Raw genomic sequence first — 21,349 nt, forward strand, 5'->3', positions numbered from 1 at the left:
ATGATCTTATTAGATCTTATGAGAGACTCTTTTATAAGGGACCTTTTAACTATTGCCATAATCCTGCAGCAGCGTGTTGTGCTCTGGCATTTGGAAGAATTCCGCATGCCTTTTTCTCGTAATGGATATACGAAAGTAACTATGCACACTGTGTAATTGTTTACCAGAGATCAGAAGTATTTTCTAGGTGTTTTCCATTGGCGAAGCGTCTTCATTAGTCAAAAAGCGTGGGCGGGACTCTTGCTCTCTGCAGCGAGTCAAAGTGAAAGGCAATAAAGGGAAGCAGGAGCTGCACTTTGCCGACGAGCATCTCTGCCGTCCTGCTTCACTACAGTGATCACTGCCCCCAGATCTGCGAAAACTACACAGGGACCTCTCCGAAAAATAGCAGAGTTCATGTAACTCTGGTCAGTCAGAAACTGCGCCGTTTAGCTGGATAAGTCCATTTTGACAGTGGAGAGAAAAAGAGATAAAGACAAAAAGAGTCAAGCGTCAGTGGAGTGTTGACGTAAAATTGTGAAGGAAAAGAGAAGAATATGATTGTCAAGCTGCACTTGATCTTCATCTTTTACAGCCTCTGTGCAAGCGTCTTTAAAGGTGAGCACTGGATGTTGCCGTACAGACGGGCGTGGTGTGCGCGGATGTGGCTGCCTGAAGTGTAAAGATAATTTGTGACCATTGTGCACGTGAGTGCAAGCTGCCTATTCAACGCAAAGAGAGTTGTTTTTCCTTTAACATGATGTGTGTTTGCGCAGCAGTTTTGGCTGCAGCACGGCTGCCGTTATCTGCTGTCAGAGCCGAGTGTGCTGGAATGCCTGGAAGTTGAATTGTGCGATGTAAGGAAAAGCAGAATGCGGCTGCACAAGTTTTTGTGTCGGTGACAACTTGGATGTCGCCGTCCCCTTTGGGATTAAGTGTCAGATAAAACACGAGACTGCGGATGAATCGACCGTAGCCTACTGTTTATCTGTTCATCTATGTCTCCCGAGCTGACACAGAGATGCAGGAAAGGTTACAGTAGCCTGGCTGGTGGCGTGCGTCTTGTTTGCTGATTCCGGTGTCATTTGAGGGGTTTCTTACATTCTTACTGTCGGGTTCCTCTATTTTAATCTCAATCGTTATTCTTAATCCGCGAGTTTGCAGACGTTAAAGCAAGTCCTTCATAGGGCATGGACTGCATGTCAGGAAGCTTTTGTCTCCAGCCTGGTTAGTAGTATGATCGCTGTCCTACAGGCAGAATAGTGTCTGTGTGAATGCGTGTGTGTGAGGACTCGTTCTCCTGGAGTGCTGCTATGCATTACAGCACCGTGCAAATCATGTTGTCGCGCATTCAAAGTTGGGGTTTTGCAAACGGAGGTGAGACTGCGTGTGTGATGCCTGCAGCTTAGAACCTATGTGTCCTCATGACAGGAGCCCATCTCTTCGCAGACCGTCCCGCCCCTGGACATGCTTGCGCAGCCACCGCCCTATAGGCGACCAGTTCACTTAACCACTGCTTGAAGCAGTGGGGGTGCTGTTAAAGTGTTCCATATGAGAAACTACCAAATCAAAGCAATTACATGAGTTTAAAGCACTATTATCCCAAATGGCACTGATGTCATTGTCAGTGCTGTTCCAGTATACTTTTACTGATATTAATAATAACAGTGACCAGTGATCAGAGAGATTATTTTCATTAACATGTCGGAATAATTCTATCGATTTAAACCACTTCTAATAAGGATTCCTATAATAAAATCCCGCTCCCAGAACAAACACAGTTCATCCTATCATTAGGGAACCTATGGCTCATCAGAGTCCCTGCTCAATAAATTTTTTATACTGACTCACTGCATTAAAAATCAGTTTTCAAATGAGTCCTAAATCAGCATCAGATTCTACACGGAAAACCATCTTATGACATTTTAACTCCAAGTATCAAGCTATTACGTGTTTGACAAAACTGAGGCTAAATTTAACTCAAATACTCAGCAGTGTAATGGTGATACATCTGATAAGACTTAGGTGTAGATTTTCTCTTTTTACAACTAGAATTTAATTTATTTCAGCCTTGATGTGTACATGCCTTTGGCATACTTGCTGAGCAAGTGTCGGCCCCACAGTTTTGTTTCATCTTAGGAGCTGCTCAACTTGAGATGCCATCATGTGGTGTGACCTGAGGAGACATCCAACCACATTCACCTCTCACCATGCCCCCTAAAGATGTGGCCCTTTTTGAGAGGATTGTGACTGTAATTAAATAGGCATGCCTGACTTTGCCTGTTTTCTGGTTCATTAACTTCAAACTGTGTTGTGTTAACTGCTAATTTATAGTGTTTTAGAGTGATCTCATCTCAGAAATGTTCTATTCTCAAGGCAGGCAGTTTTCCTCCATTCAAGTCTGATTTAGTATAAAACCATAAAACTTTTTTTTTGTCACCTGCAAGCAGTGACCACTGAGAAATTCTTTGACTGTGTCTTGTGAGACATCACCTCTAACTTCACTGGCTTTTCTGTACTATTTTGTAAAGAAATATGTTAAACCAAAAGTAATTATCAGTCTGATTGAGGCAATGTTAAATTGAGTTTTATAGCATCAATATTTAAAGGTTGTTGAGAGCAGACCTTGACTGCACACAAAAGAAAGAGTTCTCCAATCAGTTTTTGTCTAAAGAGCATTACAACACAATAACTAATAACTTGACTCAATAGTCACTGTCACAGATTTCCTTTCTCAGTCAAATTTCAAGTTTCAGTAAAAACAACTTTAAATCTACCCTGATGAAAATTCAAAATGCTGGCTGCTTGTATGACATGATCTAAAAAAACTTAGTTATGCTTTGGAAACGGTAAATGGACTGTCCTTTTCTAGTCTAGCTGACTACTGAAAGTACTTCATGCGACACTGAACTATTCACAGCAACTATTCGTAGCTTAAGTGCTACACAGTGCATTCTTTTATGTATTCACACAAACCATACACCAATGGACACATTGGGAGGCAATGTGGGATTCAGTGTCTTGCCCAAAGATGCATTGACACGTTGAAGCCGGGAGTCGAACCACTAGCCTTCCTATTGTTCGGCGATTGCTCTTACTTCTAAGCAACAGCCACTCTGGAAGAAGTAATTGAAGGCAAATCTTCGTTCAGGGACCATATGAAACATTTCTTGTATAGTTGTGAGCCTACCCGAATGTCTCAGTTCACATGTTAAAAAAAGGGTTTTGCTGATTTTTAGTGGACATCAGCCACCTAGCACCCAAAATGTGTTATGGCAGCATTTTTTTTTGCTATAAAGCTTTTAAAATCACAAGCTTCGACAAAAGAGGTACGAGGTTCTGAGAAAAAAAATGTCCACGGAAAACTGGCCCACTTATTCTTATGCATGAGCATGAAGACAGGACAGGGCACAGAGAATTTGATCTTGTACAAGGCTTCTGCGAAGATAATGTCTACTTCAAGGTCTGTTTAAAATATTGATGTCATGAGGCTAAGGTTTAGACACATGAAATGTCCAGGCTAGTGTCCCAAAAGTCTAAATCACAGAGCTTGCTTTGGAGAGATGGGAGAGATCAAACAACAAATCAAACAAATAGCAAACAAAGAACAGACACAGACAGAAAGCATGTGCAATCATCCAAATCTGTCATTAAAGTCATCTGAAATGTTTAATCTGCACCAGGAACAGGATCTGCTGCAAGAAACTGAGATGGAGAGTTACTCGATACAAGTGGTAGGAAAAGTGTTCCGTTTTTTATTTAGATAAAATGTAAATAGACTCAGTTGCAAGAAAAATTCATGCATGAAAAATCGTACTCAAATAAAAATGTATTTATTTATTTTTTAAAATAATATAATTTAAAATTTAAAAACATAGGCAGCAAACTGTTTTAATGGATAGATCCACCATATAAGTTTTAGTGACACCTAGAGGTAAAGTAGGAAATTGTGTCAAATTCAATATTCAGACACCTTTCTCCATGCATGTAGGACAAACTTGGTGTTGTAAATAAACGGGCACATAAGTGAATAAATACAATAAAAAAAGAAACACCTTTTGAAGATACAGAACAGGGTCAGTGTTCTGGGATGTAGAAACATGATGGTGGACTGTGGTGGAATGCAAAGAAGAAGACGTGCACAGTTCTCATTCTGTCTCATTCTAGGATAACACAGCTGTTCTTATCTTCCCCTGACTTTTCTCTGGGTCTAATACATTTTATGATACATATCATATTGTATTTTTATCAGTAGAGCCCCCTAAATGTTACACATTTGATTAAAAAAAGATCTCCAGGTGTCCAGGTATTAAATGTAATAAATTTAGATTATTAACACCATGACCTAAGGGTATAAGCAACAGCTTACTGCTTCTGCTGACAGAGAAATAGAAGGAGCTATACACAGTTTTATATACAGGTACAGCAGATTCACTTGAGGTTAATGAAATGATTAACGAGAGAAGAAAAACAGTCTTCCAGTTTATTGACGTTTTCTTTACTATTTGATTTTTTTTCAGAACATATTTAACCATTAGAACGTTTTCAAAAGTAAAGCAAGTGAGGATTTCAGAGTAAAAAAAGTAATCACTATGTGATGGCAGATTTAACAACTCCTGGACGTCTTTAACACTGGGGTTTGTAGGGTTGTGGCTTAAGCTGTCAGTATTGATTCCACTGAAGTCATGACCAGTTTTTGAGATATCATGCTGCCTAATAGACGAACAAACAAATGGGACAGAAAACATAACCTCTTGGACGTAGGTAATAGGGAGCAGAATCTTCTGTGTGTTTACGGCTTAATCGACAGTTAAATTGCAGTGCACCGCATCACATACTGCAGTGATTCTGTAGACAAGACTTCAGCCTCAGCAGCTCTCTGTTCATGCACCATAATGCTGTGAGTCATTTCATGCAGAATCCTCTTCGAAGACCTACGCTATTACTATTTTTGCTCATCTATAACTACAACCTACAAATGTTATGCTATGCAAATTATTAAAAAGCCTGTGTGACATTATGTATCATATTGCTTCCTCTTTTCAAATTGGTTTGCCTCGTGCTCCCACTCTCCGTGAGATGCTGTTGCCCCAAGATGTGCATTAGTGGGAACTTGTGTCACTCTCTGAGGTGCTGATGTATCATCACACCATCACAACCAATTTCACCGAAGGCAGCTAATGAAGACACCAGACAGACTTGTCAGAGGCAGTTATCAGGTACAATGGCAGGCAGTCAGGCTAGTAATGCTAATTAGCCATGTGGTGCAGCTATATTTACTGACTTTGCAGAACTGTGGGCTGCTTGTTCTGTCGATGTATGTTTTATGATCTGCACATTTCTTTATTGGCCGCAGTCTCTGGTTTGGTGTGATATTCCTTCTTCTCAAGTGTTTCATCATGTTCCTTCTTACAAAACCCAAAGAGCTCCCACACTGCCAGGGGAACTTTGTTTGAGCATGGAGCCTTTCATCAGGTCTTATCTTGTCAGACATTTTGGCAAGTATAGCCTACAGGTGACATTCAAGCATTGGTGTGTGTTTGACCATGATGTGTGGGGGCAGTAATGAGGGCAAAGCGGAAGATAAATGAAAGTGGCTCTTTTTAAAAAATATTTTAACTGCTATCAAATCCACAGACATCAAAACTACTGACAAAGAGGTAGAGGATGAATAGTTTGTTGGTAATGTTACTGAAAACATTCCTCTCTGATTAGGAGGGGAATTGAGTCTAGTCATTAAAAATGTAAAACTGTCTTTTAAAGTCTTTGATTAGTCCATTTAAATATTGCTGTTAGAGAAAAGCCGTACATTTTAAATGGCGAGGACATATATTTCATGTTTCTCATATATAACTAATAGAATATAAATGTCAGATAAACGGTTGGAAAACTGTGTGAAGTTGTTATATAGTAAAATAATATGTTAAATTTATTGATTATCTCAGAAATGATGACGTACCACCAAACGTGATCCCTCAACACACTCATGACCAGTAGATCAAGGTTCTCATAATAACATCTGGTTTCTAACAGCATGCCTGAAACAATAAAATGTAATAATTCTATTCATGTAATATTATTCCGAATGTTCAATCTCATTCCCAGAACCATGTTGAATGAGAATCCTTAAAATTATTCATTGAAAAATGTTAAAACGCTCCTTCATTCATATTAGCAATTATGTCATAGCTAATAGCAACCAGCGAGTGTTACCCGTGGCTCAAGACACATTTGTTTTGACCACTGCCAAGTTGAGCTCAAACAACTTTTATTGGTGAACACTTCAATTGAAGTTAGTGCGTTCAGATGTTTCATTTCACGTCAAGCTTGTTACCATCGTGCTGACTATTAAGAGTCCCGGTGAAGCGAATTACACATCAAGGAGCAGATCACTGCTACACAGATGTTCAAATCATTTAGACCCAATGAAAAAGCATTCTTCCAATACCTCTAGATGTCGGTTAGCATTAATGGGCTAATGCACCCTCATACCATCATGGACACTGGCTTTATAATTGTATCAATAACTAGCATTATTGTCTCCTCTTTTCGAGAAGATGCATGTGGCACACATGCTAAGAAGGAGGGAGGAAGGAATGACAGATAACATTAATCCATAGACATTCATGTAAGCTCGCTTGATATGTGTCCTGAACAACGCTTTCTACAATCATTAGACTTTTCCACTTACTCTCCCAGTCATGATTGCTTTATCTATACTGCAGTCTCATCCACAAATGGTTTGGGTTACGTGCTGAAAGTTAATGATGAGGGTTAGACTTGATCTACATTGTTTGGTCTACATTTTACAAAATAGCTGCTTACACTACTTACAGAAATCTATTTATAGGTTGTGATTCATGCCATGTCACATTAACACTACCCCCCAGAAAACAACAGCTAAGGGATATGTTGCCATCTCACCATTTACAGCTATGGATTGTGACACTATGTTCTAAACCAACCTTTTTCATCTTTTCTGGTGAGACCGGGCTGCTTTAGCAGGACCATTTTTGTTTGTACTTTACAATGAGAATTTCAGATTTTGATTGTTCAGACCAGATTTTTCCATTTCATTGCTCTCCATCTTAAATGAGCTCAGTCTATGAAATGGCAGCTGCACATCTGCATCATGTTTACGATTAATGATTTTCTTTCCACGGCAGAGTTTGAACTTGCATTTGTGGATTCAGCGACTTACTGTGTTTTTTTAAATGAAAATTGTCTACATGAATGTTTGTACCTCCATGCAGTGTTTGCCACTACAGAATTGTATCTGTTTTTAGTGCTGTGCTGTCTGAGGACCAGAGGATCAAGGCCACTCTGAATTGTTTTTCAGTCTTGTGTCAGAGATATCCGAAGACACTCTGAATCTTTCAATGATTTTATGTAACAGAGAAGCAAATTCTTTGTAGTTTATGCAGTTTTTCACAGATGGGTGAATCATTACCCCTTATTTGGCTTAGGCTTTCAAGGATGCTGCTGCTATATCCGATCATGTTTTATTTATATTTCAATTTATTTATCTTAATGTGTTGCTGGATTCTCAAAATGACCATTCACTTTCAAAATGCTCACATTCGATAGGTTGTCTTTGCAGGAATTAATTTGAATATAGTGTTGAAATGATTCAATTTTGTTTGTTTTGCTTTTCTTTCTTTATTTTCTAACTAACTGTCCTAACTTCTTTGGAAATTAATTGGCATTTGAATCATTTTTCAGTAACTCTTCTGAAAATGAGGGGAAAAATTCCACGCACCTTCTATGCATTCGTAAATGTAAGCATGTGATAAATTAGAAAACACCATCATTCAGATGCATCATTTGCACTCTTCCAGGACAAAATTCTAATAGGCAAGCCAGATAAAAACAGCGTTTTTTTTCTAGTTTTTGTTTGGTATGCTGCACACAGCGGGACTTTAGAGAATCAGAATTAGATCAAGGATCAATTCTTTGCTTTTTTGTGTAGCTGACAGTTGTCTGAGTCACAGGCCTTGTGGACTATTATACAAAACACCTAGGAGTAGTCATTCCTACCATTAAAATGCTTGATTCCAATAGAGGCTTTTAACACTCTGGCAGTGGACATAAATATGAATAACTGTGCTACCTGTTCAGTTTCAAAGTAATTTAAATGTACTGTAGGGTGGTGGTTAGTGCACCATGCCTCATTTCTTTTCTTATTTTTTGTGGAAATCAAGTTCTGTTTCAGTGTGGACCCTAGTGCAATGAAAATCTCTTGAAATGGATACATATTGGACTCAAGCAAAGGGGAAGCACACAATGCCACACACTGTGAGACACAGGGAGCCTGTGAGACGTATGCCTGAGCACATCTCCTGTGGGTTAGAATAATCAGTCAGCAGGAATAAGCTAGCTGAGGCTCACGACAAGGTATGGCAGAGGAAGGAGGTTTACGTTCAAGGATACCCATACCCCACTGCTGAGGGTTAGCTTATCCCTGCAGAATGTCTCCCAGCTGCCAAGTGCTGGCTCTGATGCTGTGCTATATGCCACTGCAAATGATAATCCAGTAAAGGGACCAAAATGCTCCAAAAGAGCTTCTGGTGCCCTGCTTGCTTTCTGTTGACAGATATACATCTGTAGGGATAAGCCTCAAGCCAGTGGCAAATATGCTCAGACAAGTGGGGAAGGGGCTTTTAAATTAGCTGCTCACTGCCTTAACAGTATACAGCATGCTGTCAGTCTCCCTTTGCCATGCTCTTTATCATAGCACTTGTGCACTCTATGGCCTTTCTGAGTGGGTATAAGCTTATCAGTGAAGTTGATAGACTGTAAGGGCAATTATACTATTAAAGATTATTTTGGCTCATATATGATGGAAAAAAAAAGGTCAAGAGACTTCTCTTCTTGACAAAAAGACTGTCTCAAGATACTCATGATAAGTTTAATGCCACAGTTGGTCACACAGAAAAGTGGTTAAAGGGGTGGTTGCATCCATTTTATGCTCCTGAAGAGGCTGGCTTTCACATATCTGCAGCATGTATTGTACATGAAACAGAATTTACATGTAGTCCAACTGACTCAGACAGCGAGGTCAACATGTCTTGACATTTACTGCCAGCTTTTCCAGCTGGGGCCTATGAGGATTTGAGGTGTTAAGTCTTCATGTAAGAACAGAAAGGTTTGACAGTTTTCATTGGTGTGATGGGCTGTAATCATTTAAAGACCACGTCAAGTATCGGATTGTTGGATTTTTGTAATGAAGATAATTTTCTTACCACACAGCACGCTACAACTTCGAAGCAAAGTATAGAAATCAAAAGTTTATCTAATGAAAAGGCTTTCTCAGATAGCAGTGTATGCTGGTGTGAGCCATGTGATCCACAGGATAAAGTTAATCTTTTTTATGTAGTAAAGTCTTTAATTTACAAAAACAATAATAAAAAAAAAAACAATAAACCGTTGGAGACCCGTCAAATGTCCATTTACCGCTGTGTATCACCCCTTCTTCTTTAAACAACACCCTGCAAGTGTCTGGGAACCGAGGAGACCAGCTGCGGGACCTTTGGGAGAGGAATGTTATCCCATTTTCGTCTGATATAGAATTGTAGCTGTTCAACAGTCCTGGGTCTTCTTTCAGTGTTCAGTGTTTCATGATGTGCCAAAAGTTTTTAGTCAGTGAAGTGTCTGGACTGCAGGCAGGTCAGTTTAGCACCCAGACTCTTATATGAAGCCATGCTGTTGTAGTAGATGAGCATTGTCTTGCTGACATGTGCTGACATGTTGTCTAAAACCTTTGTGTATTTGAGGACTGACGCTGCCTGTACGATTGCCTGTTCCATAGGCACAAATGCCCCCAGAGATGCAGGCTTTTAAACAAGGTGCTTGATGGTACCTTTCCTTTTAGTTCAGAGGACACAGCATCCATGTTTTCCAAAGAAAATGAAAAAATGTAAAATTTCGAATCATCTCACCACTTCATAGTTTTCCACTTGGCCTCAGTCCATGGTAAATGAGCTTTGGCCCAAAGCTGTGTTTCTGGATCCTGTTCACAGATAAGTTTTTCTTTGCTTGATAGAGCTTTAACCTCGATTTGTGGATGGCACGGCAAACAATGTTGTGCGTTAAACAGTAAAATGGATCCCTTTCAACACTTGATACGTTTTCTGAGTTCTACTATGAATAACATGTTCAGTGACGTGCACAAACCTTTTGAAGGGCAGGGGCGGAAAGAAAAAAAGGGCACATATAGCGTGTTCTTACCACTGTAGAGGGCACTTTAGCATGCGTTTTGGCTTTCAAGAGGGCACTTGAGGGCAGTTTAGCACACGTTTTGGCTCCCAAGGGGGCACTTTATCATGAGTTTTTCAACAGTTGCCCCCCCCCCCCCCCCCCCCCCCCAGCAATTAACTAAACCCTTAAAGTGATGATTAGATATAGAATAACTTAGAATGGTTTGCTGAGGAGTTGAGACAGAATGTAAAAGGCAAAAGGAAGTATCTACATGCTGTTGAACTGTACAAATATTTAAGCTATGCAAACATACAAGCAAAGATAATAGTTTTCAAATCGTACAGTGAAGTCTGTATGTGGCTCAATCTTAATGTTGAATTTCACAGTTTCTGTGGTGCGAATGAAGAAACTTCTGCTGTGCTGCTGGAAATATTGAAGGCATTTGTTCTGAATGAGGTTTATGCATTCTATACATTACAGTCTGTGTCTGAGATGAAGCATATACCTAATTTTTTTGTTGTTTGCAGTGTTGACCTTTACCATTCAGTCTTGGCCTTCATCTCTGTTGTGCTCTGTATGCCCGACTATGGATGAGTCTGTGAATCTCATTTACACTTCGTAATGATCTCTCCTTTCTCCTTCTGTCACTGAAGAAATTTAAGATTTTTTTCCTCAGAAATTACTACAACACACAATTGTTTGACCCAACAGGCACGAAATCTGTGAAAGTCTTTTTTTTTCACAGTGGGTGTTGTACTACCTTGAAGCTATATGCCATTCAAGTATTCTGCTGTCTTGTAGCAAGCTTTTCCTTTTTTTAAATTATTTACACAGAAAGGGCATCTTTGCCAAAGCAGTCATTATTTACATAAGAGGGAAGATATGGCAATGGAAAAGAGAGGTTTGCTCAATGTGGACTGTGAACAATAAAATATTGTGAGCCACATTTTGGTTTCTCATTTCTTTTTTTCTTTTTCCTGCTGTAAATCTTTGAGGATTAAAATGTGAATGCTTGTTCCTCTAATACCCTTAGGATACAGTGGCCATTATTTTTTTAAAAAGGTGTTCAAATTCAAATTTACTAAACCACTTGCAGTTGTCCAACACCCCCCCGTCTGTCCATTTTAGACAACCTTGGGCTAGACATGCATTAGTGTTGCGAGCACATTGACACGGCACAAAAGCTTTCTCTCTGTGGTCTTTTCTTAAGATTGAAGAATTGAAGAAGAAGAATTTTGTTGGATACACGTTGAAGTGGTAAATGTTAAGACTGCAACTACATGTTGTTCATGATATAAATTAGTGCATTCATCATATCGATATTCTCAGATGTGACAAGTGTGATTCTGATCAGACTGAAGCTACCACACCTGCAGGGCGTATGCCACGCTAATGATGACAACTCGGTTTTCTATTTCAGTGTTATCTTATTCAATTACCACTACTCCCTTCTAATGAAAGCTTTATATGGTGAGTAATCTTTAAAATGTTTAAAAAAAAACGTGGGGCTTTAGTGTCTTCGTTGCAGGGAGATTTTAGTTTTGCAGGTTTGTGCATGCACACGCAAACAAAGCTGGGGGAGATCAAGGCTACACTTTCTGGATAAGTAGCTTGACTGATTGGTAGAGCAGTGGACTTTATTTATTATGATAAACATAGGCTTTTTAGAAAAATTTAAGCTCATGGCTAGCAGCAGGGGAATTTAGAAGAAATCTCTCCATCCTCTTGTCATACCGTCTGGCTTGCTAGCTAGTAGTAACTTTTGACAACATAGTATGCTTTTGAAAATTGGTAAATAGAAGCTTAGTGTGAACCATTTAGCAGAGAGCTTGTAGTTTTTACAATCATCACATTTTTCGATGGTGAAAAATTGTATTTCATTTTATATCTCCAGGTCAGATTGAAGAGAAAAATCTCCATATTCGATTCAAAGACAGAGCAAAACAACAGGGATTTTGAGCGTTGTCCTCATTCATGAGGGAGATTGTCACAGGTGGGATTAATTGTGATATATGCTACTTATCTTTCAAAGATGTACAATAGAGAATTTATTTCATTTCATTCATTCATTTAATTTCATATGACCCTTTCAGACCGATTAGGGGACAATAATTAGGCATTTCATAGAGGTTTTATTGTTTTCTAAATTCAACACATATTTTTTAGTTTAATCAGCATGTGCTCAGGAGTGGTTAAAGGTTACGTGCTCTTTGCAGAGTGGTGATGCTTGATCTTTCAAGGAGGCAACAGCAGTTCAGAAAACTGGTTGCATCTTGTCCATTTGTGCACTGAGCAGACAAACCTAGCTGATGTCAATACAAACATGCCTGTACTCACACTGCCTCGAATACACTGAAGCTGAAAATATGGCTATTACCTGGTTACTTTCATATCTGCCTTTATTGTCAAAGTAGTATCTATTGTGGAGTGTATTGTATTTATATGTCCGTTTGTGGTTCTTAAAATATTTGGGAATTGATGAAATTTGCCTCCTTTTCGAGAGAGGTGACAGCAGTGTAGAAGTGATGATTATTTTTAGCCATGACAGCTTAATAAAGTGAGATGAAACTCTGTAAATATACAATATATCTCCAGTAAATAATGCCAAACTATGGAGCTACAAAATCTAATTTAGTGAAGCTTTAAAATAATCCCACACAAAGTCTTGATATGTATGAAACTATATCTTCTAATCTTTTAGGTGTAAAAAAAATATTTGTATGTGTCAACACAGAAAGTCCATCAGTTTCACACAGCCAGTCGTTGCATCACTTGGTTTCTGTGCTCATAAAGGCCCCTCAGTCCAGCAGTCAAGCCTGACGACTGAGCTCCAGATAAAGGACACTCTGTTGCGCCATCTTTGAAAACTTGATAGCTTGCTGGAATATGTTACACATCTTACAAGCAGCAAATCATAACAAATTCAAGGTATATTCAAGGGTAATATTTAGCATTTCATGGCTTTTTGGGTTGATATGGTTTATTGCTAATACAGACCCTGAAAATAAATAAGAATTAAGAAAAGGAAAACCTATTAGGAACCCAGTGGGAGATAGTCATAAAGTTTAGTCTGAAGTTCACCTAAAACCTATCTATCACAGGAACTACTAAACTCTGAGTGGCAGTAAACTTTCATGTTTAGAAATTTAGTATCTTAAGTCCTTCTATCTGTCAGTAAACCTGCTACCTCCTGTGCAGACGAGAGCAACTACTTTGTAACATGTTAGTCAAAACAAATTATGTAATGAACAATTTTCTTTACTAAGACACAATAAATCAGCTTTTTTTCCCCCTGAATCCCGTCTTTCATGCTGCACATGCTGCTGCAGAAACTTGGTCAGTCTTTAACCAATTTTCAAGTGCTTTTCTCTGTTACAGAGGTCTGGATTTGACCTACAACACATGGGCATTATCTAAATAAACGTGTCTTTTGATATTCAAAACTTAAAACCCTAAATAGTGAAGTTCTTGTTTTCTTATTGTATATTAGGTTGCTGCCTTAAAGCAACTTAAAAGAAACTTAAAAGAAAGAAAGAAAGACACATAATCATCTAAATTCTAAATTCTGGGTGGGTTCATAGCATTTTGGCCTTATACACATTGATGAAAAACACAGATCTGCTACAGATCTTAGGAAAGAAGTGAAGAGTTGTTGCTCCTCTTGCCACTGTGTGTAATGTCTGTGTTTTTATGTATGTATTTGATAAGCAGCTGGGTCAGTAAATAAAAAAGAAAAGAAAATGGTCATTTTTCAGGGTACTAACATGCTAAATAAGTACATTTCCTTGGTATATCAAAGACAGTTTGAAGAAGTCCCTGTAAGAGAGGAGTGAGAGGAGCCCTTTTGAAAATGTTTCACAAAGGCGTCATGAAGAGAAAGCAACATACAGAACAGAGCTGGGCTCAGACAGACCGGGGGAGTCAGAGAGAGGAAGAGTCTCAGGTCAATGTGTTGGTGTTTTATCAGTGTTATGAAATATGGAGCCCTTTCACATTTAAGATTGTAAAAATGTAAAGACAGCAGTGTGCTGAAAAATGTGTTTGGTAGTTTCCCTGGGAAGGGAAATAACCTCAGGTCTGTTCTAAGAGAAACACAGATGAGATTCTGTGAGAAAAGGTGGAGGTATCAGCGTTAGGGAGAAAAGCTGAGACTTCAGATGACAGCACAGAGGACAGAAGCACACTGAATGATGATAAAACTACTGAAGCAACAATGTCCCTCAACATCAGTTCTTGATGTTTTTTCAGTTTATTGTTTCCTCACTCAACTCTGAGAGAAATATCACCAACATGTTCATACAGCAAGTATAATTGCCAGTTCTGTTTGGTTCATTTTAAAATATAGAGACATGTATATTGCATTTGTCATGTTGTTTAATGACAATTTAATGATTGTTGCATAATTGAGTTGCAAAAAAATGATTGGCGTTTGACTAAACAAGGCATGTTTTATGCATGTAATTATTATCTCTTTTCCTTGGTAACCACATATGTAAAGGATATAGAAATCGATTGCCTAAAACACACGTTTCATAAAATGATTTGCAAGTGTGAGAGACTGATTTTATAAGGTACTATTTTACAGGGTAAAATATGTTTATAAGCCAAAAAAAAAGGATGCAAATGTCCATCCATCCATCCATCTTCTATACTCGCTTAATCCGTCAGTCGGGTCGCGGGGGGGCTGGAGCCTATCCCAGCGAGCATCAGGCGAGAGGCGGGGTACATCCTGAACAGGTCGCCAGTCCATCACAGGGCCACACATAGAGACAAACGACCGCACACTCACTCCTAAGGACAATTGTAGAGTCACCAATTAACCTAACATGCATGCTTTTGGACGGTGGGAGGAAGCCGGAGTACCCAGACAGAACCCACGTATACACGGGGAGAACATGCAAACTCCACGCAGAAAGGCCCGGGTGGAGATCGAACCTGGAACCCGAACGCAGCGTCAGTATTATATATATCTGTTTTGAGAAGCAGTCATTCAGTGAATAGGATGTTGTCACTGATGGTTTATTTGTGAATGAGAAAATCGCTAATATCTTTGTAAACCAACAATTCAGAGTAAACAGCTAATTTAAGCACACAAGTCATTCAACTTAAATTTTTTAATTCAGAATTGAGTAATATTCTTATTGATTATTCTTATCTTATAGGTTTTTCCTTCTCGTGAGGACATTGTGAGATATTAGATATGAATTCTGCTTCTGCTGTAGTTTAACAAATAGAAATATTTTGCTCTGACAAACTGCTTGAGAGAGATGCCATCCCAAATTCTAACTTTTGAATAAAGACTCAAAAAGCACAAACTTAAGTTCATGAATGTTTCTACCTTTTTATTGACTTCCTCTTTAAAGGCTCCCCACAGGTCTCTAAAGACGGAGTGTAGATACTGGGATGCAAGCATATTTGCAAGCGAAGGTGGGGGATAAAAGCACTGAAACTCATGTCCTCATAAAGAGGGATCAGCAGTGTGAACGAGAGCTGCATACAGATGCAAGAGATGCCAATGCTCAGAGCCAGAGAGCATGCTTTGCTGGGTAAAAAAAGATAGAAAAGAAAAGAAAAAAGAAGCCTTTAGCTAAGAGCAGACGGGTAAAGGAGAAGGTGAGAAGCAGGAAGACACACAAAGCGTTGTTATGTAAGATATCCACGTTTCCTTTATGTGAAAGGGGTTACAGCGGATATAAGATAAAGGTTAAACCAGTACATGTTGCATAATGCAGCGCATTGTTGCTTATGTATTCAATGTACTTCTGATGTAAGTGATCTGGTTTGTTGTGTCCTCAACAGATATTTCTTTTTACATAGAAAATAAGTATAAAATTTGTAAGGGAAAGCAACCTAATATCAGTGAGCTCCCAGTGTTCAGAGTAGCCCTATTAAAGCTTGTTTACTAAGACACAGAAGGAGTTGGCAAAATATTCTCTATGTAGCGGCTGCATGAGTGTGACACTCCGAGCATCTTTGGATTAGTTTACTCTAAGAGCCATTTTATACTCTTCTGTGGATGCAATCAAAGCCAGCTGCAGGCACCACAGACCTGTATTTGTAGTGTCTTCTATGAGGCCAAATTACAGTAAATTCCTTTCTATATGAAAAATTATTCTGCACACTGTATAAAAACTGTGATTAGTGTTGTTTCAGATAACCTTTTAACACTTGCACACAACCCCATACCCAGCTCTCCTCTGGCGCTGTGAGAAAACAATGTGATTATAACTTTGCCTCAAACTTGTTGCCAGGTTTCTTCAAAAAAGCACCGAAAGGTTTTGGACAAACTGTAGCTACTTTCCACAATAAAGCTGCAACAAAAGCTCAGCCAGTTTGAGAACCTGCTTTTCTTCTCATGCCTCTCTCTGCCAACTCCAGCAGCGGCACATTCAGCGGTTGTCTGAGATTACTTTGTTTTGCAGATGTTGCAGTTATAGAATCTGTAACTCATCTTAATGGACTGCGTATCTCAGTCACTATTTCAGACTGGTTCTGTTATCTGTTGTTGGGTTAATAACATAAATGAAAAACAGAGATTAGAAAGGCTCCAGTGGAAATGTTTTGTACTGAATTACTGTAGGTGAGTGCAAGAGAGCGCGACAGAAGAGAAGCAAACAAATAGATGATGGTGGCTGACAAGGCAAAAGGAAATATTTGGTATGATGTGATATCATTTTAATCATTATAACACAAAATATTTATAGAAAATACTGAAATATATCATGAATCCCCTTTCAGTATGAAACACAGTGATGAGAATTATGGGTCGTATTTCCCAGCCTGACAATGCAGGGACTATAATCCATTTTATTATCAAATTTTCCTGAGACTTGGGCGAATTTATTCGATTGTATTAACTTTTTTCATTTTGTGTGTCGACTAACTTTAGACACAGTTTGAGTCCTTTTTAGACTGAGAAGGCTGCATACCAAAGTGGACTTTACTGTAAGTTTCTGAACTTCACGAGAACATAGCGATAATGCTGCCGAGACAAAAGATAGTGGTGTGGAAAAGATTCATAGATGTAAGTGAAATAATCCCTGTTGTCAACAGAGAGGTAGAAACAAAAATTAGCTTGTGATTTAAATAATCATGCTGTTTGTTTTTACTGTGAGTGCAAAGGGAAAATAACCTGAAGGAAAGCTGGACAAAAAGGGCTATTCAGCAAACGTTTCACTGATTTAGCAAACATTGATCTGCGTAGACTTCATTTAAAAAAAAAAAAAGGAGACGAAATGACAGATTTGAACATAACCTGTCACCTTTGGAGATGGAGGCGAAGGAGGACCCAGATGCAGACACCCGAGCCAGGAGGAAACTTAAATGGTTTAATTATAACAGAAACCACAGCCAAGCTGGAAATACCAAAAAAACTAAACAAGAGGAAACAACAAACACCTAAGGAAGCAGACAAACGGGGAAAAGCACGGGTTGCTATGACGGAGGATCTGACAGTGACTGAATGACAACCGGGATTCTAAATGCAGAGGAGGGTGATTAGTGAGTGAAGGCAGCTGAGGGAAGAAACACAGGTGAAGTGAGTGGAGCTGATGACTGGAAGCAGGGAACTGAGGAAATGGCAAAGCTAACTAAGAGACCCAACAGCTAACCACAAACACACACAAATATACATGGATCGTGACATAACCTGCAGTTTCAGTTAATTGTGTATTTCCTTGATTTGCATATGTTAACTATACCCATTGTTTATAGTGATATTGGGCTTTAAGTACACCCACTGATTAAATTTAACGGAGGGGCTTTACTTTGCATTCGTCGAACATGTATTTATCATCAATGAATCATTAAGCCTTTCATTTGAAACCGGACAGTGACCTTGCAGCCTGATTATCCAAATCAAATACCTCCAGGCATGCATAATTTTAACAGTTGCACAATTATTATCCTTTCTTCTAAAACATTTTTGTAATTACATCTTCAAAACGATTGTGAGCAGTGGGTCAAGTCAAAATTACACAGGAAGGTCCAATCCAAGTCAATATTAGGAGTAAAAAAGAAGACAGCACGGTGGAAGCCAGACCTGCTAACTCAATTAATTCAAAGCAAGCACAGATGATGTTGGAACAAGCTTTTTCTTTTGTCCATAAGAACTTAATTCCTACATAAATGCACCAGTTAAAATGACTGAAAGCACTTACCCAAACTTGTTGAGCATCGTATGATGATGATTCTTAAGACGTGTGCCATGTAAATTGATTTTTTCAAATACTATACCATAATATGATATGGATTGATAATTTGGGGTGATGTGAAGCTGTGAATATTGTCAGTTTATGTGTTTATCTTAAGATAAAATCAAGGATCAGAGAGTTGTGGGCAGTTATGCTTAAAAACTATTAATTGAACCTTAATTGATCATTGAAATTTTGAATCAGTCTTGACTTTCTACTGTCTATTAATTCAATCTTCAGCAACTATAACTGTAGCAATTTTGTATTTCTTATCACAGAACCAAAGGGAATTTCTGCTGACAGGATTATAACCCTATTTAATTTTAACTTTTAAAATGAAAGGGAAAAATAAAGCAGAAAATATAACATCGGACGTCGGAACAGGCAAACTTTGATCTTTGAGTCCTGTCTTCACCATTGTCAGCTATATCTGCAATCTTTGAGTAAATACCACAGGGAAGATGTACTAATCGGGATTGTGATGCTGGAATAGCAGGGTGAGAAGCCAGATCGGGCCCTCTTGTAATGGCCAGTCCTGACAGACCCTTGATTCCGTAGACTCAGAGATGATTATACATTTAGTTTCCCCTAGTTGTGCTGGAGTATGAGGACATCCAGTGTGCACCAGGTGACCTTAACCACTGGAGCTGCAGCATCCTCCACATAATGACCACTCTGAAAACCCAGGAGCAGGCCTCATCACCTCATAAATACAGGGACCATATGGACTCGCTGTGGAAATCTGCAGTCACTTTTCAAATGGACACATACTTGTGGGAGGCTTTTGTGCTGTGAATAAAGACTTGGATGGCAATCATAGGTTCTTTTTTTTTGGTGAGACTATTAAGCCGATGTCTCTGATGACTATTGATGAGTCAACTGGAAGGATATGATGTGTTTAGATGTACTGAATAATTTTTAGGCAATTAAACAAAGTGTTTTCGAGTATTAAAGAGACAATTAAAGAGCCAGTGTCAGTTTGTAAGAGAAGATTCTTTCAGTTTTTAAGTTTCCAACGAGGTAATGTTCCCAGAGGTGTAACCAATCTGAGTTTAGTAGATTATTTTCAAAGTAAGAAATTTTATGAAACCCAATATCTCGAAGAAATGAGGATCTGGACCCAATAATATGTCAGTGAACCTAGGAAATCAAGCTTTTTCACAAGTGAGAAGGTTGCTTTGAAATGACAAATTGATTTCTTGAAAACCGCTCAGGATTTTCAAAGCTTAGAAATGATTAAAAATTGAGATCATCTTCTTTTTTAAGGGCAACACAGCGAAGGAGGTTTCCTGTTTCTATAGTTTCAGCCCTGATTGAACAGTTACTGTGGGAAATAGCTTGATGTAGAAGCAGGCCCTCTGGACACAATTGCTTTCTCTGGTGGTGACAAACCAACTGCTTCTGTGGTGCTATGCTCCAAGCATTCATATGGCTTAAACAGGTGCCGGTATTCTATAATATGCAGGTATATGGGCTAAATTCTAAAGTTGCTTATATTTCAGTCTTTCATTTGTAAGTTCATCCACACGGTTATTTAATGACAATGGAATACTTTTACACAGCAAACAAAGTAATAACTAATCTAACAAACTAAATTACTTCTCCAGTAACAAAAAACCCCCAAAAAATTAGGTGGTAAATAGGTCTATACAGGTAGGAACTAGTGATCGTCATTTGGTGTAGAATGTACAGTGTGTATGGATAAATATCTGTGCTTTTCGAACTCTCCTGTTCAAAGGTGATTGGTTATGGCAAAATTACTTGAAAGGTAGCATCGAGGGAGAACAACAGCTATCTGGCCGATGTCATAAAATAAGTGCTGCTTTGAATTTCTCTCCTCAGACGCTGTATGGACTGGACATAAAGAATTATGGTTGAGCCAAGGTCGAGCCATCCATTTTCTATACCTGCTTTTTCCAGGTCAGGGTCGCAGATTGGCTGGAGCCTATTTCAGCTGCCATAGGGCGAGTGGCGGGGTACACCGATGACAGGTCACCAGTCCATCAAGGAGACAAACAACCACGTACGCTCACACTCAATCCCAGGGTCCATTTAGAATAATCAATTAACCTAACATGCACAGAGAGAACCCACACATGCACTGGGAGAACATGCAAACTCCATGCAGAAACCAGGACCCTTCTTGCTGTGAGGCGACAATGTTAACGATCACTCTGTGCACTTTATTTAATTCCTTACAAAGCAGTTAACCTGCACTGAAGTCAGATAATATTAGAATGTTCTTCTCTGTATTTAATGTATTTTTCTGCTAAGTGTAACATTATTGCAGTGTGTGGGTTAATTAGTGCTACGCATTCAACAGCTATAATTTGTTACCATCTGACATTACCTTATCAAAAATATGACATTAATTTAGATGTAGCAACTCAAGAAAAGTTTTCTCTCTGGGTGTTTCAATTTCAGAATCAATCCCCACTAAGCATCAGAGAACCATCTGGAATCATGCTAATGCCATTATTCTCCTGAGCATATAATGTATACATAATTTGGTGATCTGGTTAGGAGCTTTGCTGCGGTCATACACTATTATCCAGCTAGTTGTATTGGTGGAAACTCAAAGCACAAAATTGTCAAAGTAGCAGTGATCCAATTTACCGCTGGCAAATAAGCAATATTAGCAATATGATCTGAGTAAAAAGATAATTCAGAGATTTGTGTGTTGGAGTGAAGGTGACAGGTGTTGTGTCCAGGCAACCTTATGTGCAACTAATCACATGGTCACAGGTTCAACTAAATTAGTGTATAGTGATTCTACACCAGAAAGTTTTCATTTGAGGCTTTGAACAGATCATAAACCAACAGTATGTATCGAATAGAAAAAAAAACACGCTTATAAACTCATACAATCTATTGTGCTGATTTAACGGGGCAAATTCAGTCTCAGCATAGATCTTGATTTGTGTTTGAATGTCCGTGTGTGTACGTGCATATCCATGTTATTTGTTCATGTGCTGCCTGGA

General features: G+C 38.8%; 1 protein-coding gene across 2 annotated transcripts in view; it reads left to right on the top strand.

Annotated features, from left to right (window-relative positions):
* Positions 1–222: 222 nt before the first annotated feature.
* Positions 223–21,349, top strand: part of LOC140314069 (cell adhesion molecule 2-like) — a 144,557-nt gene continuing 123,430 nt past the window's right edge. The window contains exon 1 of one of the 2 annotated variants that reach the window (XM_072392099.1): positions 223–597. In XM_072392099.1, the coding sequence (XP_072248200.1) occupies positions 537–597 (61 nt within the window). In that variant the 5' untranslated portion in view covers positions 223–536. The remainder of the gene's footprint in view (positions 598–21,349) is intronic. The other variant, XM_072392100.1, reaches the window with a different exon arrangement.

Source organism: Leuresthes tenuis, unplaced genomic scaffold (assembly GCF_036924035.1).
Source record: "Leuresthes tenuis unplaced genomic scaffold, fLeuTen1.0.hap1 SCAF_9, whole genome shotgun sequence".
In the NCBI taxonomy this organism is placed as follows: Eukaryota; Metazoa; Chordata; class Actinopteri; order Atheriniformes; family Atherinopsidae; genus Leuresthes; species Leuresthes tenuis.